Source organism: Protomyctophum parallelum (assembly GCF_964188405.1).
Source record: "Protomyctophum parallelum genome assembly, chromosome: 10".
Classification (NCBI taxonomy): Eukaryota; Metazoa; Chordata; class Actinopteri; order Myctophiformes; family Myctophidae; genus Protomyctophum; species Protomyctophum parallelum.
Window position 1 is genome coordinate 19,055,147 of NC_139704.1, and position 18,263 is coordinate 19,073,409.

The 18,263-nt window shown below is 43.3% G+C and overlaps 2 protein-coding genes across 2 annotated transcripts in view; both read right to left on the reverse strand.

Moving 5' to 3' along the window:
• ptk7b (protein tyrosine kinase 7b) overlaps nt 1-12,966 on the reverse strand; it is a 120,923-nt gene extending 107,957 nt beyond the window's left edge. The window contains exon 1 of the mRNA XM_083775386.1: nt 12,251-12,966. Within this exon, the coding sequence (XP_083631512.1) occupies nt 12,251-12,347 (97 nt within the window). The 5' untranslated portion in view covers nt 12,348-12,966. The remainder of the gene's footprint in view (nt 1-12,250) is intronic.
• fbln7 (fibulin 7) overlaps nt 1-18,263 on the reverse strand; it is a 249,864-nt gene that overhangs the window by 158,662 nt on the left and 72,939 nt on the right. The gene's annotated exons all lie outside the window — the stretch shown is intronic.

The window sequence follows — 18,263 nt, forward strand, 5'->3', positions numbered from 1 at the left end:
AAACCACTGCCTTAAGAAGAACCCACATTTTGAAAGCTGGAAACTTCTGTTGTAATTCAACTCACCAAGAGTCCAGTGTACAGTAAAGTGCAGTCTACTCTGCAGTACAGTGTACTCTACGGGGACTGGGAAACCACCATAAAAGAAACTTTGAAATACTGTCCCGCAGCCCAAAGAAACCACCCCTCCCATTCTCACTACTCTCCAGCTGCTACATGAAAAAGATGAGGCAGCTCGTCTCCCGACTTGGGGGAGACGTAAATTCATGATTGTAACAAGTTTTTGACTGGTCAATTGTGGGTTTCTCATGTTTCTGTGGGGAACATATATCCTGAACCTCCTTGAACTTGGTTGGAACGGCTTACAAGTTCAAAAGCCGGGTTTCAATGTTTAACTTACTGTCTCCATCACTTGCCTTGGTGCATTTCCTAATATTTGTGATCAGACTAATATCGGGGGTTATTTATTTGAATAAATAACCAAATTTGTCATGGGCGTTTCATAACTTTCCACAGTAAGTCAAATGTAGGACTCCCTTGGTCTTAAAACAACAATTCCTAGGAACAAGAATGGGCCTTTTCTTCCCTCTTTCAGCATTTATAGCACACTGAACATGTTATACGCGGTGAGGTGCCAAGTCACGGCTTTGGGAAATGAAACCAATTGAAAAAAAAAATGTTTTTGAGAACCCCAAATGGCAACGATGAAAGAAAGCATTTATAGACACGTGGCTGCATATGTGCACGAGAGATGGAGAAAGGCTCAGTAAGTATGCGTGTATGTGCGTGTTGTTTACTGAAGGAAACAAGGGTGCAAGGGGCCAATAGCTCCTCGAGGCTCTGAGCCCGTTGTTTGACTGCCGTGCTCAGCGTATTCTGCGAACGTTTCTTACCATTTTCCTCCGCTGGGAACACGCTCATGTTTAATGCCTTTTGAACAGCCACAAACTTTTTAGAAAGAGTTACAGTGCCAGAAAAGATCAAATAAAGAGTCGGAGGGGGAGAAATAGAAAGCTGTAGGACATCGACTGTCTAGATGAGAAACATTTGTGCGTCTATGAATAGCAGGGCTTGTTTAATTCATGACTGGCCTCTATCTGTGTTAGGCGTTATCAAATTCGGCACAGTTGGTTGTTATAATCTGAAGGCCGTGCTTCGATGGCCGCGATGCAAAGATGAAAAGGATAGGAAAGACGTGCAAAGATGACCACTGCTTTCATCATGGTCGGGCAACAATCAAGTTCTGAAACATTTCTTGCAATCAAATTAAGCGCCCTTTCAGAAGTCTTTCAAAAGGCTTTTCAGACTACATTACATAAATGGTAAACTGCCACAAGAGCTTGTTAAGAACTGATGGTATTAACGACAATATCCACCGCAAACGAGCCAAGCAGATCACCTCGATGATTCCATAATAAACACATCAAACTCGAACCCTATCTTCCCTAATCCCTACTATGGGCATGTATAGGTGAGCATTCTGGTAAAATAGGCAAAGATTTGGCATACATTGCCAATATAGAAGCTCACAAGTCACAACGCATGACAATGTGACGCTTAACTTGTGAGTTTGTAGATCGATAATATTGTCGTTGAGATTTGGTTTTAGAGGGAAAAGAGGAGGAGGCCAAGGATAGACCCCTGACGGATACCGGTCAATGAAGTATATAGGGCTTAAGTGGTTAACTCAAGGCCTTAAGTTAAAGGGGACCTGCAAGGATCTGGTGAGGAAAGCTTTACATTTGTCACTCAAGGCACATGCAGTTTGAAAACAATCCTTCTCCAGAGCCGATTGCAATGGTTCTCGACCATTTACATCAAAGTGTAACCCGATTTCTGCCTCTGAGTCACAGGGTAGCCTCTTTTGAGGGCACGCAAGGAGGGAATGAATGAACGAACCAGAGAGAGAGAGAGAGAGAGAGTATGAGAAACAGAGAGATGAACCCAGGGCTCATGTGTCATCTGACCTCATTTTAAGATGGACGTGAGGTTGCAGGGAAGGCAGGGGTGTACATTTTCACCGCCTCCTTTTTCTTCCTATTCTGCCTGCCTGCAACGGCCAAACAAGAGGGCCCACACAAAGCAGAGTAAGATGTCTGCCTGGAAACCATCCACGCAGAGATGAAAGGGCCCCGGTGAAGTCACCGCACAAAAACGCAACAGGCAGAGGTACAGAACACAGCTCCATTACAGAGTAATGGTCTAGTTTAAAAACACCCCGAGAGCGAAAGGAAGCAACACGGTAAAATCGCCCATGTGGATTTAACAGTGAAGAGTGTACAAATGGAACCAAATGGATATGGAGGGTTTACAATCTTCAGTTAGGATTTGAGAGAGAGACAGACGAATGCTTCAGAATAATACATTATAATTTTTTGCTGAAACTCTGATAAGAAGCCGTTGTTTCATTAAGGATACAGGCCCTTCCTGAAATTATGCACCTCTACTGTTGGTCCAAGTTGGCCAAATTTTATACTAAAGATGGGGAAATGACTATAGGTCCAGGGATGTCAGGGAAATCAAAATAATTCTAACAGGGTCTTTGCATTATTCTCATGCCGACATGAGCTCACTTTAGCGCTGCATATCAAGACGAGACATTGCTAGTCATGCGTGAAGAAGAGAGAGGGGGACAGAGAGAGAGAGAGAGGGGGGGGGGTAGAGGAATGAAGTTTGATCTGTTCTTTGTCATACAACTATACATTGCTCGTTGGAAAATGTGAATTTTAACTTATTTTGTTAATCGGTTCTTTTCTCGTTTCCCAGGCATATACTCCAGAGTGCCACGCAGCCCACGCTGACCCACTACTATGCACAAAACACAACACACCATTCCACAGCCGCGTTGCCGCCTGCCCTCGCATCGTCACCGTCAGGAATGACACACTCAAGGACAAGAACCTATGGTTCCGTTTGTCACATGCACGTACCTCTCTGAAACATGCTCGTTTGGGTTGATGCACACACACACACACACACACACACACACGTCATGTGTGCAATGCATGCTTTCCCAAATGGCGTCTGCCTGTGTTTACATATTTTCCTAAATTCCAGGAGTGATGGTGAAAGCGCCATGTGTTCCAGACTGAGTGGTGGTGTGGGAGTGATGGTGAAAGCGCCGTGTGTTCCAGACTGAGTGGTGGTGTGACAGGACGGAGCATACATCTGCTGCTGTACAGGAAGTCAACTGCCTAACAGCCACTGGCATGCTGCTGCTTCCATGGCTGTCGCCCAGACACAGCCCCCAGGGAGACCACAGCCAGTTGTGCTGAATGTGCTCAGCCTGACCACACACACACACACACACAGAGCCTCTGGTCCTTCAAGACGGAAGAAAGACCTCCCGTGTCGTACAGCCATACCATAGCCCCTCTGTCTGTCTGTGTGTGTGAGTGTGTGTGTTAAGGGGGGCAAGCGTGTGGATCAGCGGACAGGGTCTGTGTGTGGAACTGCTCTTCCACGTTGACGTATATCAACAGGAAATGGATCCAACAAAACATCCACTTCCTCTGCTATGGGGCACAGGAGGTGGAGCGTGGGGGCGCATTGTCTTTCAGACACAACAACACTGACGCTGGCATCATGGCTGTCGGAGGTCAGCAGATACAAGGGACAGGAAACAATGTTGTGTCACGCGTGCTCCCTAATCAACACCGCTTCAACTGCACCTGCACAGAGAAATCTATTGTACTGGACGCATGTGTGTCCTCCAGGGATGCCCACCTATTTACCGGCAGGCTAGTATTGGAAGAATAGCGGAATGGCAGAGGACAAACAGGAAGCAGGTTTACGCAGACAATGCTGACCTCTGACGACCCCAATCCCCCAGCACCTGGCAGAGGCAATTATCACTAGAGCCTAGCTTATGTTGTGATACAGACTATGGGGTGCAGGGAAATGAAAGACAAGTTCCCCCCCCAAAGCAGCCAGCTACGTCAGTTCACATACCATTAGGGAAAAGCGTCCGGTTAAAAATCCTGTAACGAGATGGTGTTTGAACGAAACCTCCTCATGCGGCAAACTTCAATTATTTAAACTCCACCACGCCATGATCCCTCAAGTCAGAACAAATCAAGTTAAACCCTGGTGTCGGGCTTATAACGGAGCGCAGGCTCGCAGGGAGAGGGGACGAGAGGACAGAGTGCAAAGTAGTAGTGCAATACATAGTGGAGGAAAATTCCCACATTTTGTACAAAAGTATTGGCATCAAAATGTACTTAAAGTACTAAAAGTAAAATGACTCATTATGCAGAATGTGCCATTTCCTTTTTTGCAACTTCTCACAATGAGTCGCTCCGCGACGCATTGTGAGCTTGTATAACGTCAATTCAAAGTGGTTACAGCATGATTTGTCATAATAATCCAAATCTACAAAGTAACTAGTAAAAGTACAATATTATGAGATGTAGTGGAGTAGAAGTAAAAGTACTGGAAATTTGGAAATATTCACGTAAAGTACAAATACCTCAAAATTGTACTTAAGTACAGTACTTGAGTGAATGTACTTAAGTTACTTTCCGCCACTGGCAAAAGCACAAGGAGTATGTTCTGTTAGCATCAGTAACGCTGCGGAAAGGAATGAATTACCCCATGTAATGAGCGCCCTTTCTAATTACTGCCCACTAGCACAAGCCAATGTTGGACATGAGTGTTTGAGAGGGGCTTGCAGGGATGACGTATAATCATTAAACATGGTCGCTCCACAGACCTCAGGGCAGCAGAGGTGACTGTCGAGCCAATAAATAAACCCATGGAACAATCAGTCCCACTGTTAGGAGGGCAATTACACGACAGGCCGACTAGCCGAATAGACAGCCCGGCAGGCTAGCTGAACAGCTAGCCTGCCCAACGTGCCCATGTGTGCTGGCAGATTAAACCATTCCACAGGTGTGCTGGAGCTGGAAACAAATTTTTCACTAACTACAGTACAGACAGCAAGAGCAGCAAGTGAGCGTTCACTTCAAATCTATTCTTGGTGTGTTTGAAGCTGGCAAGCCGATGGTCTGTTAGAATGACTTTCCTTTTACATTACTGGAGGTTACATCAACTGTAGGTAAAACCTTTCGCACGCCTAGAAATCAGGCGTATGCACAGGTGCGTAGGCCAGTGGACATCAATGAAAGGAATAGAATACACCCGCACACTGTATTTGCTCGGTACATGAGTATTTTCTTTTTAACAATATTTATTATTTATATATTATTAATATTATAAAAAATAAAATAGTAAAATACTCATGTACCGAGCAAATACACAGTGTGCGCCTGTATTCTATTCCTTTCACATTACTGGAGGTAAAATGTTGTGCACTTCCCCAAGCAGTCACCTTCTCCACAGAATAGGAAGAAAAGAAAAATACAAACAGTACACGGCCCCAGTGTCCCCTTCGAGTCTTCATGATGTGTCAGTAGTACTGTCTGAGATCTATCAAGTCAGTTTGGCATGGGTTGTGTTTTGAACTTTCACTTTCCAGAAGATCTGAAAATGATCCCAATGTGGAGAAGAGCCCATCACGTCGTCAATCACAATATGTTTTTGTTGACAGATCCGTGCTCTTCCCAACATTTCTTAAAAGGCCCAGCTGAAGAAGATACCTTCATGAAAACAGTTTGAGAAGAGATGCTGAAACCATGCTTTGCCACAGCCCGTTATAACTAGACTTGAGGTACTGTGGGGCTTGGTCCACATCCAATATGTATGAGCGTTCAAAAGGACAGGGCCACCAGTTTGAATCATACACGCATGAATCATGCATGCGACTCCATCCTATTCCTATGGAGCGATATCTCAGCTCCACGGCGTTGGTGGAGAGTAGGGTACAAGGTTAGCACTTATATACGCTGTACGCGCATGCAGGCTACCATGGGGGACAATATTGGATGAGCCTAGGAGCCGCGCTCCAATCTCTCACAGCTGACAAGAGTTCACTACAACGCAGTCTGGAGCCCTGCCAGGCACAGCAGACATCTAAAACCCAATGCTGACAAATAGACTGGACGATACAGTAAATCACGACAGTGGACACCCACACACACTGAGGGACAAAAATACTGTTACACGCCGTGGCGATGTACTAGGGTCCACCTCGGTTTAACATGTAGACAGGCCATGGCCTATTCATCTGGGGATCAAAGATAGTGTAGGCTATACGGTATATAATATACAATAGTTCACACTCACAGCCCATCCAATTGGCCTGTGTCAGCCTGGCTAGATCCAATGGTGTGGTTACTTTCAGGGTTGGGGGGGCTTGAGCACTGCCTCACATCAGTCTGCCTGTGGCCCTTGCTACGAGTTCATTCAACCTCGGGACACAAAGAGTTAATGACTCCCGGGATTATGCAATGGCATGCCAGACACCTCTCCCCTCCCTCCCTCCCCCCCCCCCCCCCCCCCTCCTCCTAGCCTTTCACACAGGCCGGGGCCAAATTAGGCATTCCTGCACGTTTTCATCAGATGCATTTGAATGCAGCACCGAGGCACACCACACATGCCTTGGCACAGACGTGGGAACAAAACACAGGGTTTAATTTCGGTTCTCCTCTCTCTGGCCTCACACCTGGGCTAGAGGGGAAAAGAAGCTTGTCATGTAGATTTACAGTGGTTGGAAGTGTGATCTCGGCAGTGTCAAGCCGGTAATAAACATCTGTATTCATCTCTTCTTCTTTTTTTTAAGTGCACATGAAACCCTGCGTAATCTCTACAAGGAAATGGGGAGTCTGGCAGCGGCACTTATTTTAGGGTTGAGGTTAAGGAAAGGTCAGGGAATGTTGAGCAGTGGTGGATCTAATGAAAGAGTCGTCACATTATTAGAGCAGCGTGTCAAGTTAACAAGACATCTACACAGCAGCCCCCATCTGAAGCATTCATTATCATTTATACCAGGCAAACACATAGCTGCAAATAGCTTAATGACATCTTCCCCCATGAATGGGTTTGCATGTATGAAATATCATCTCCAGTTGCAAGCTACGATACGATTTTCATTTTCTTTATCGTTTTCCTTTTCTAGTCACAAATGTCCTTTTGAGGGACCATGAGATTAAGTGCATGTTTTTTGGGGGGCGAAATGATTAAAGCTGCAATCCAAACGTTTTATGTCATACCTGGGATTCGAGCCCAGATCGTCCAACATCTACCACTCAGGCAAGAGGCACTCCTTGCTTGACCAGCAGGGTAGATAGATATTGCTTATATGAGCATCAGGCAGTACTAATTGTTAGCCATTAGGTGATTTATACAAATACATTTCACTCACCAACTAGTTTAACCTTTTGTTGATTCACTTGTCTTGGGTGAGTGGGCGAGCATAATTTCATGCCCTGGCTATTCAATTTAAAAGGACGACAAAGAACAACGTTTTCTTTTCTGTTCACTAGCACTCCCCTAAACGTCTGTAGAACGAGGTGTGGCGATGTGCTAGGGTCAATAGACCGGAGACAGTGATAGGCAGGCACACACGGCCCATGGGAATTCATCCATTTAGTCTCACCAAGTCAACAGCAGAGTACTCATGACCTTCAACAAAGAGTTGTCAACCACCAGGGGCAAGAGACGGGTAAAAATAGACTGACAAGAGAAAGAGGGGTGAAACGAAAGAGAGAGATCTCTAGGCCCGCATCCAATTGCAACCACAGAGCCAGCTGAGACACATGAGCAAACATACACATGTGCTCACATGCACACAATCTTAAGTACAAGAAGTACTATCAGGTACAACAATCATCAAGAGAGTAGCATTAGCATTAGCTGTCTCTTTTTTGGTTTGCAACTTTGCAATTATCAATAATGAAGAAGTGATTATGGCCACAGAGGCCATTATGCAGGAAATGTTTCCCTGTTGCAGTACTCAAGCAAGGAGATACCACCTTCCTGCACACATCACATCATTAATTATGGCCATGGCACAGGCAATGGGCATTTCTCTTTCCACTAAAGCTGCATGCAGAAGGTGCCAGTATCCCATCGCTGTCCTTGCCTGGGTACATATGGATGTCCATGCATGCAGCAAGAGAAATCAGATTTAAACACTGTTTGAGCAAAGCACAGCTTCTGAAAACTGAAAAGTACATATAGGCTTTGATTATGTGCTCTGATCCAAAGTTCCTTCTCTCTCTCCCCCGCCTTATACTTCTCTGTACCCCCACACACACACCCCCAATCTCTCTCTCCCTCTAATCCTTCCCCTCAGGCCGAGGACAAACTGTCTCCGTTGTTTTTGGCACGCATGCAATTTCTAACTTCAAAATGACTGCAATCAACACATCATAGAAACTCACTGCTTAGTCTTTATGGGGTTTCTTGGTTTGTTTTTGTTTTATTTCTTGGTCAACTCCAAGATAATGATGGCGACATTGGCGAGGAGAGGAAAAGGGGGAGGAGAAAGAAGGAGAAGTAACGAGAGGAGGGCCCCTGGCCAGGCTGCAACTGGAGACCACGACTCACTTCAACCCTCGAGTGGAGGAAGAAAAAAAAAAGATAAATGAGGCCAGAAGTAACTTTGGCTCCTCTGTGATGGAGTGGCAACCCCACATTACCACCCGGATGAAGAAGGGGGCTTTCACGTTCAGAAAGCTGCACTGAAACTTAAGTCAACTTGTTTGTTTGGGGTATTTTCTTCAGTGAATGATGAGAAAAGTGCAATGTACTGTATGTGCTATACGTACAACCTCCAGTCCCATTTCACATTTTAAACCTTTAGCTGCGTGTGTCTATACCAGTGTTTCAACCTTTCTGGCTGGGTACGCCCAAAATAGACTTGTCCACTCCAAGTCACTCGACCCCCCATCTTTCACGACTCACTGATCTAACAATATACACTCGCTGAACAAACGAGCGTGAGTGTGGCATGCGTGTGCACACACACTTACCAAACACGTGTGTGCAGTGCACGCATACAGACTGCTGTAATGAATAATAGGCAAAATAAAATAGTGGCACAAACTATTTTTGTTACAGTTTGTGGTTTTTCTTTTAATGTACATATCTCATACAGTGGAGTGGATAAAGTGGATTAATATGAAGGCGTCCGAGAGAACAATGCACACTTTCAAACAGCCAGCCAGTCACAGTGTGGCCACCCACATTCCTCCTCTTCATGTCGAAAAAACACTGGTTTATCCGTGTCATTTTGGACACACATATATATATTATATTTTTGCACATTCAGAAAAGTATGGCGACCCATCCAAATGATTTGGCAACCGACCTCGCCAAGAAGCACATCTATTTTACTGTCCTACCAGTCTCTCTGTTTAGTGAATTTGTTTCCTTGGCTCTTGGTGCACATCTAACATACAGCCATTTCTTCTTTAAAATGACACACACGTTACACCAGCTTCTTATAGCTGTGGATCAGAGAAACCATTCACAGATGCATTGTTGTAATCTATCAACATATACTATTAATAATCTAGTACTAATACTATCACTCTATTATAGCTGATAACTCCCTTAGGACTAGAAAACACAATTCAAAGGAGCTTTATTGGCATGAGAAAACAAATGAGAAAAAATATGTTATGCATGTGTGCGCACATGCACATGTGTGTCAAATGCTTCTTATAAAATAAAAATATATGTTTTAGTCCTAAATATCTACTCCCGACTCCTGCATATGTTGTTGGCATCCTTTATCTTCTTATTTGCATTGATAGAATCAGGACCAGAATGCGGCCAAAAAGCCCAGCAATGGTTAATAAAAGCCAAATGCCTGGATTTTTTGCATAAAACGGCAGCAGGTGGGCGAGCTAGCACAACATCCTGTAATCCTACATAGTAGGGCTATAGACCCTGCAGTCCCCAAGCTGATACAGTACAAATGTTTTAAATTATCCAAAGGATCCTCTAAATGTGGTTCTGGATTCTCTGGAACCACCTCATTATAAAATACGCTCCCTTTTCTGCTACAGAGAGATTCCACTTAAGTTTTTTGCTTCCTGCATACGCCCCAGAGGCAAGACACAGAAATTGTTGACAGCACATGTATCTGTTGAAAGAATGGCAAATCATAACGGTTCTGTTTATTATACAGTATATCCACTGTGGCTTTGATTCCCAGCAGCCCTTTAGCTAGCTTGGTTTAGGGTCTAAGCCAGGGTTTAGACTGGCCAGACAGTCAGTGACACCCTGTGAAATATTTTTAAAACCTTTCAACTCCTTGCAACTTATGAAAGCTCTAAGAAACGCTAGGGTCATCATAAAGTATCTACATTATTTAGACGGGGCAGTAATAGTAGAAATTATTAGTGAACTTTGAAGAATTGATTAATCCGTGCCGCACAAACCCAGATTTTCTACAGCTAGGGCACAGGGTTAGACAAGAGATCAAAAGAGAAGCCAGGAATGACAACGCATGCGTGAGGACGTTAGCTAAACACTTCTATCTAAACACTATCTGACTGAGCTACTCTCAGCAGCACTAAAACCAGTCATCTTCTCAAATAAATATCTCAGGTCTGAGAGACGGGGGAGGTGGAAAAACAGAGAGAGGCAGGGAGGAAAGAAGGGAATGAAAGAGACTGAATGCCATCGACTACAGGGGGGCGGCTGCTACATTTACATTATGGATGTTTAGCTCCATAAGTGGCTTTCATCTACTCAGAGAGCCGTGTCGAGAGCACTTCACTGTTCAGCAACAAATGGAAAGAAGATCGAGATAAAGAAGCCGAGAGCAAGGGCTGCAGTGATTATTCTACAAAAAAGAAAAAGAAGAAAAAAAGAACTGGGTAAACATATAATCCTGGCGCCCAGATTCTGCGGTTCCGATAAACTGCACACCATCATGGACTGTTTGGTGCAGAGTGCTAGATGGAACTAGATCAATGTACAATCACTGTGTGTACAATGTATGAGCATTGTAACCACTAAACCAGCACTGACCTTAGTCTCTGATATTTATAAGGAGACCACTTTTAAAAGATGACATTTCTGAAAATGTCCGTCCATGACAGTACCTGGCTTAGCTCTATTCACCCCCTCTTATAAACAGTGATTCCCGGCATAAGCCCGCAAGCACCCTCCTTCTCCTCCACAACTGCCTACACACAGAGAGCACATTCATCCCTAAAGTGGGCACCACGAGGAGGGCGGCAGGGGAGGGAGGACAGGGTGGCGAGCATACACATACTTCAACCCCAGTGAATGTTTTCAGGCACTGAAAGAATAATCAAATGCAGAGTTAAAAATCCACCCTCACAATGAAATCCTGAGTGTTTTAATGTGACTATGATTGTAGGCCTACAAAATGGAACCAAGTGCAGTTGTGACAAGATGAACTACAGTACGAGTTAATGAGCCCCAGTCCTTCCTTGGCAGGGTAAGAGAGAGCATTCCTCCTCACATAAAGCTAGGAAGTATCAGTATTCGGAACAAAGCCTTTCCTTGGCTTTCTTGCACTTTTCCAAGGTTATGAAATCAAAAAATGTGGGCGGACATCGTGTTAATCTTTTTCCTTTTTTCTTCTTCATATTCTGAATCTCAATAGCATTCTACACCAGCATGGCCCCGGCTCCAATCCATCCAAGCATATGCATGGGAGCCAGGAAGCCAGGCATGACAAGTTTGGCACAGGCTAGTGTTCAAAAATGCAAACAAGAGGGTTATGAATATGATAATGAGATCCAATGGTGTTGTTATGTTAGAAGTATACTCTTGAAAGGACACAATGGGGTGAGATGGCTGCCTTGAGGCAATAGATGGAAACCCACTATCATACTGCTGTATTCCCCAGAGGAGATAAATGATTCATTTAATTACTGTGTAATTGCTCAGACTACAGATATTTAGCCTTTTTTTTAACAGAAGTCTTATGTAGGTTTTCCGGTCAAATCATTGAGTTGCAAATGACAGTGTTCTGGGGGAAAACTCGTTAAATATTTTCTTCCTTTTTTGTATGATAAAACCCTGACTGACTTACAATGGAGTATACATACAGTTAGAAATGGGCTCCCTGGGGCCAGTACGCGGTGCGCCTCTTTACAGTAAACGAAGGAAGGCATGTGAAGACTAGAAACATTTAACAGACAGAGCGAGAAATATACTAGATCTTGTTGCCATGGACCCTTTACTCATTTATAACTCTGAGTACACAAATATAACCGTTGTAACCAAATGGACACTTGCGGGTTCATTTCTGTTTACATTTATACCCTATCAGAGTTAAACTAACAATGAGGATTTACTGTGGTAAAAAAAAATCTACACTAGTCCCATTGAGAGATAAGTATAACTGGATCTTTGTTACCAACCTTGGAGGCAGATAAAGCCGACAGAGCAGACCGTGAAAACGGATGGCATCCTCTTGTCGGTTCTGCGCCGATGTTCCGTCCTCGTAGATACTTCCATGATTGTACTTATTGTGAAATGAAATGTCTCCCCGTTGGTCTCCTCCAGCCGTGGTGGGAGACCAGACCGCAGCGAACAGGGAGCGAGCGTGGAATGGATCCGTAAATGAAGATAGTATTACAGCCTAGTACTACAACCTGTACAACAAGAGGTCTCAGTGGGAACTCGAGATTCTCAGCTCACCTCTCGTTCTTCAAGGAAAAGCACAAAGAAGAAGGTGGAATACGACGCACCTCCACGGACCTAAACGACTAAAAACGGCAACGAGATGTTGGCGTGAGTTAAAAACTGTGCAAAACTAAATTAAAGTTTCACTGTTTTTTAAAGAAGTCCGTGGAAGTCTACTACTACAGCCGCGCGCAGCAGCGAAATGCGAACTCGGAACTACTGGAAGTGTGGAACTCGACTGTACAATCCTCTCTTTCTCCATTCAATGCGTTGTTGGAGTTGGAACCGTATGGAGCCGCGTCTCCCTGCGAGGCGAGCGCTTCACTTCAGCCCAGTCAGTCCACAGACGGCACAACAGAAGCGAGTTCAGTTCGGGCTCCCTCGGCGGAGTGCGGACGGACGGAGCGGAGCTGCTTCCAAGTTTGGCTCCCACTCATTTCATTTACCTCTCCTGTCCTCCTCGCACGTCGTTGTTTCATTCCCCCAGTTCCGGTGTTACAACCGGAATGTCAACCCTGTCGAATGTTGCGACCACAGCAGTCGCTGTTTTGGCAGTTGTTTGGTGTGTTTTGAATTAATCGATTGATTTCATTCATTCATTGATTGATTGCATTTTTTTTTCACGGTATGTAGAATCGTAGCTAGTAGAATGTAGCCTCGGTCCCAGGCTTACTTATCTGCGAAAGTAGAATGGGTACAGACAGTACACTGTACATTTCAAACGAAAGCACAAGTCAATACAAACACTGCTACTTTGAGGACGAAACCAAAAAGCACTAGACTTGTTTACATCAGGGTCCTCCGTTTTCAATTAATCGGGACATTCGAGAATGTCGGGTATTAATTATGCTGATGTAGTATGGGCAATGGTGGTTATATTTTCAATGTAGTATAGGCAATAAAATAAATTACATTTTATTTATAGTTTGTTAAGACTGTTATTTAATTTAATGTAATTGACCTGACACCAAGTAATTAGAAAATTAGTAGAGAAACACTGGGTTACACAGTGACCTCTGCTGGCACAGTATTCACTAGGTTACTGATTTCGGTGTAACGGTCGATTCCCAACCTGTTCCTTGGGGAAACTTTAGCCAATGCAATACTGCGACCGTCTGGCTGATCGTGTATATTGTCTTAAATTGTGCTTGTCCAAAGTCACGACATTTCCAGGTTTTATTAAGTAAAGCGTTTGAGCACTTGGAAATGATGAGCTATAATTAATAATAATAATAATAATAATAATTATTATTATTATTATTTACAGATAGTCCAGACCTCCAGGACCTCCTCTCCACTCAACTAATTTGGCCCTGGCCCTGTGTGTGTGTGTGTGTGTGTGTGTGTGTGTGTGTGTGTGTGTGTGTGTGTGTGTAAACTTGACAGAAGATGACAAAGAAGTAATAGAGGACACACCTGACACCTCACAATCTGTACGCGATGGGAGGAAAGAGAGAAGTATGACGTCACTTTTATGAACATTTATGAACATGATGATGAGATGTGTTGTCTAGTAGATTAGTGCTTCTGTCTTCGCAGAAGTAGCCGACAACCCTTTTTTTAAATTCTGACTCTGAGAACACTTTTTACCTGATGAGAAACCTACACAAGAAAACCATAGCTTGCATACCTGGTCCGGCCAAATAGCAGATCTACAAGCTCAAGGAGCCCTTGTCAGGGCCTCAAACCCAGTACTGTGCGGTCCAGTTTCCCCGAAGGGCCCCTGAGAGTTGGCCCATTCTGATGCAGAGAATACTGTATTGTAGGCGTGTACTGACTGACAGACAGACAGGTTTTGATAGTAGGCCTAACCTGTGACCTACAGTCGCAATAATCTCTAAAAACAGATTAGAACAGCAGAATCTGCACCACTGCCTTAAACATGTGGCAGGTCGCACGCTCAGTTAAAGTGCGGTGTATCCAATATTAAATAAAGATATTAAAACACCATAAAGCCAACTACACCACCTTTTTGAAGAGGTATTTGGTCCTGTATGACTGGGTAAAGCAGCTAAGTAAAATAGGATATACTGTGTGTGTGTGTGTGTGTGTGTGTGTGTGTGTGTGTGTGTGTGTGTGTGTGCGTGTGTGTGTGCGTGCGTGCGTGCGTGCGTGCGTGCGTGCGTGCGTGCGTGCGTGCGTGCGTGCGTGCGTGCGTGCATAATATATATATAGTATATATAGGTTGGTTATAACAATACACCATTGTATATTGTTATAACCAACCTAATATGAAGCAAGGCAAGGCTACAGTTAAAAAACCTTTCTCAATTTCATGTCAATATCCCTTTACAATGTCTCTAAAAGCATGAATCATTATTCGTCAATCAATAGATCACATAATCATAAACTATTAATCAAAGCTCGAATGGGCGGGGGGGGGGTTAAAGTGGCTTGCAGTGCAGTCGGAGGGAGGGAGGCTTCGGGAGGCTGGCCATGCAGCACCTAAAGGGGCGGAAGAGATTGACTGGCACTGCAGTGCAGATCACTCGATTCGAGACACAGGATAATTCATCTAATAATGTGGAGTGAGTTTGGAGTTCTGACTGAGGGGAGACGGAGAGATCAGTCATGTGTGCCCTGAAGGACAGCTCACTGCCCAGGATCTCTCCCAGATTCTTGCCAGTTTCAGCAGACATCACCATGGGTGCTGCTGCTGCTGCTGCAGGACCCAGGTCTATAACATCTGGATCTGTGATGCACATCTGAGGACAGTCAACACAAGAATCAAAGATTCATTAGATACAATATAACATTATTTTAATACAAACAGATAACACAAGAGAAAACGAAAGAGGGAAGGACTACAATTCCAAGTCGTGCTTACAGTAAGCAAGAACAAAAAAATGGCAATACATCAAATACCAGTACATAAAAATAGTCATCACAGATGTAAAACACAGAGACTTCTGCAGCCTATGCAGTAGGGCTGCAACTATCAATTAATTTAATAATCGAGAGACATAAAAAAAAATCTTTATGTTTTTTATAATTCACCACACAATCGGGTCATGCACAATCGGGTCTACCGAATATGAAAATGTATTACTGGGCCGCTCAGCTTCGAGGTGGGGTGGCATGGGTGTTCAGAGATGTTGAAACAGGATGAGTCCCTATAAACAAAGCTTAATATCAGGAATAGCACTATCCACTCTTCCATATCTCAGCCAAGTGTCTCAGAAGAAGATTAAAATAAACAATATATGGGTTAAACATACATTGAAAATCTGGGTCTCGGTGCAAAAACAGCCAAAGTAAATTGTTACGGCTCTATCAAGAGCTATGCCTATTGTGGGAAACATTCCATCTATTATTCTATTCTATATGTGCGTAATGCGTATAAAAGATGGGCAGAAAGAGGGTTAATTACAATTGTTTGAGGGGAATGTATTTTCTCACAGCTTCAAGAGAAGTTTTCCCTGCCGTCAACAGATCTATATAGATACCTACAAATTAGAAATTATATTACAAGAAATAAAGACTGGGGTGCTATTAAATGTATACCGAATAATATAGAGCAACATTTCATTTAACTCTCTGAACACCCAACAAAGAAAAAAGTGTCTCTTATATAAAAAGTTAAGGCTTGAGCATTGTGGTAGAGGATGATGTTTGGGAAAAGATATGTTCTAACTGTCATAGATGGCTAGAGAGCCAATTATGGAAAGAATTTGACTGGAAAGTGAAAATGAATGTAGTCCTCAATGGACAGCCTGTCCATTTAAGCCCAACTCCACTTCAATTAAATAAAGATAAAACTGAGATAATTGTTTTTGGACCACAGAAACAGAGACGGAGTGTAATTTCTCACCTTGAATCGCGGTCTCTTATACCCAAGAGTCAGGTGAGAGATCTTGGTGTTATTCTAGACTCAGATTTAAATTTTAACAGTCATATCAAAACTGTAATTTCATCTGCCTATTATCACCTTAAAAATATTGCAAGAGTTAGAGGAATTATGTCCAAGCAAGACCTAGAAACACTTATACATGCTTTTGTTTCCAGTAGACTGGATTACTGCAATGGTCTGCTCACAGGACTTTCAAACAAAGCTCTTCGTCAACTCCAACTAATTCAGAATGCTGCTGCTAGAGTCCTGACAAAAACTAGAAAATATGACCATATTACACCAATCCTAAAATCCTTACATTGGCTACCAGTGTCCCAGAGAATTGATTTTAAAATTGTATTACTTGTCTATAAATCTGTTTGTGGCTTTGGGCCCAGCTACATCTCAGACATGCTGAAGCCATATGAGCCCTCCAGAACCCTTAGGTCATCTGAGGCTGGCCTACTGATAGTTCACCCGATAGCTGGAACAAAACATGGTGAAGCAGCATTCCACCATTATGCACCACAAACCTGGAATAGCATTCCAGGTTACACTAGAAAATTCGCAATTTAAAAAAATTGCAGAGTGTGGTTGCCGCAGTGGCTTACATATGCCCCTCCCACTAGTATTGCCAGCCAATTACAATTTCAAGTCACGCCTTAGATCATGCGTAAGTAATTCGGAGGGGATTTAACCCCCGAAATTCATGTTTTTGCGACAAACGGTTACATTTCTCGCATTTGCGGCGCCCCCTATGGATGAAAATGGAATGCTTTTAGAACTTGGTTGATTGAACCACCCCGGACATGTGATTGAAATGTGGGATGGATTGGACATTCCGTTCGTGATTTATGGCATTTTTTGTGATATAGGCCCCTCCTACTAACTTCGGAAGACGATTACGGCCGAACGATACGCACTTTCAAAATTCTGCAGTTCAGTTTTAATTGGATGGGTCCAGAGATCACGTGTGCCGATTTCTGTGAGATTTGGACAAAATCTGTAGGAGGAAAAGCAAAAAGTGTGTTTTGGACAAAATTCAAAATGGCGGAAAATCTATCATGGCGGAAATGGGCGTGGCCTATATGGGGAGATGCGTCATGACCCAAGGAATCCAGGGAAAAAATAATTTTGATTTTACGACCTACGGTTCAAGAGTTATAAGCCAAAAGGTAAAGTGGGCTGTTATAGCGCCACCATGAGGCCGACCGATAACATTTTAGGGTTAAATAATTTTAGGGATAATGTTGAATTATCCCTAAAAGTTTTGTAACTATAGTGATTACAGTCTCCGAGGAACAAATACTTGAATGTGAATTTTTGCCTTTTCCCATTCATGTCAATGGGGAAATTTAATTCACTAATAAATTCATATCAATTAAACTATACAACATTTCTCTTAACAAAATACAAGCACACGATTCCCGATTTTTTCGGTCAATTTGACATATGGCTCAAGTGCGTACAGCGTACAGTGTGGGAGGTATAAAGCGTCAAAATAAAGACTACTCCAGTGAAATAATAAAGTGTCACAGTTACAAGAGTCTGGTTGCCCATTCGGGCAACCACACTAATTAGAAAATCCCCAACCATAGCCGTTTTTAAGTCAAATTTAAAAACGTATTTATTTAACATTGCATATCCCAATTAACTGTACAGTGTTTCTATTAAAGGTGGGAGTATCTGTTGTAATGTAATTGTATCTATTATCTGTATTCCTTTCAAAGTGCACTGTTGCACTCTGTATTTGTTTTTATTCTGTAAAGCACTTTGAATTGCCTTGAGTATGAAAGGTGCTATATAAATAAAATTGCCTTGCCTTGCCTTGCCACTAATAAATGTTGGAGAAATTGTGACATGGTTGGCGACCACAGAATAGGGATGCTACACTTACATTTTAGTGGAGTGAATTTCCC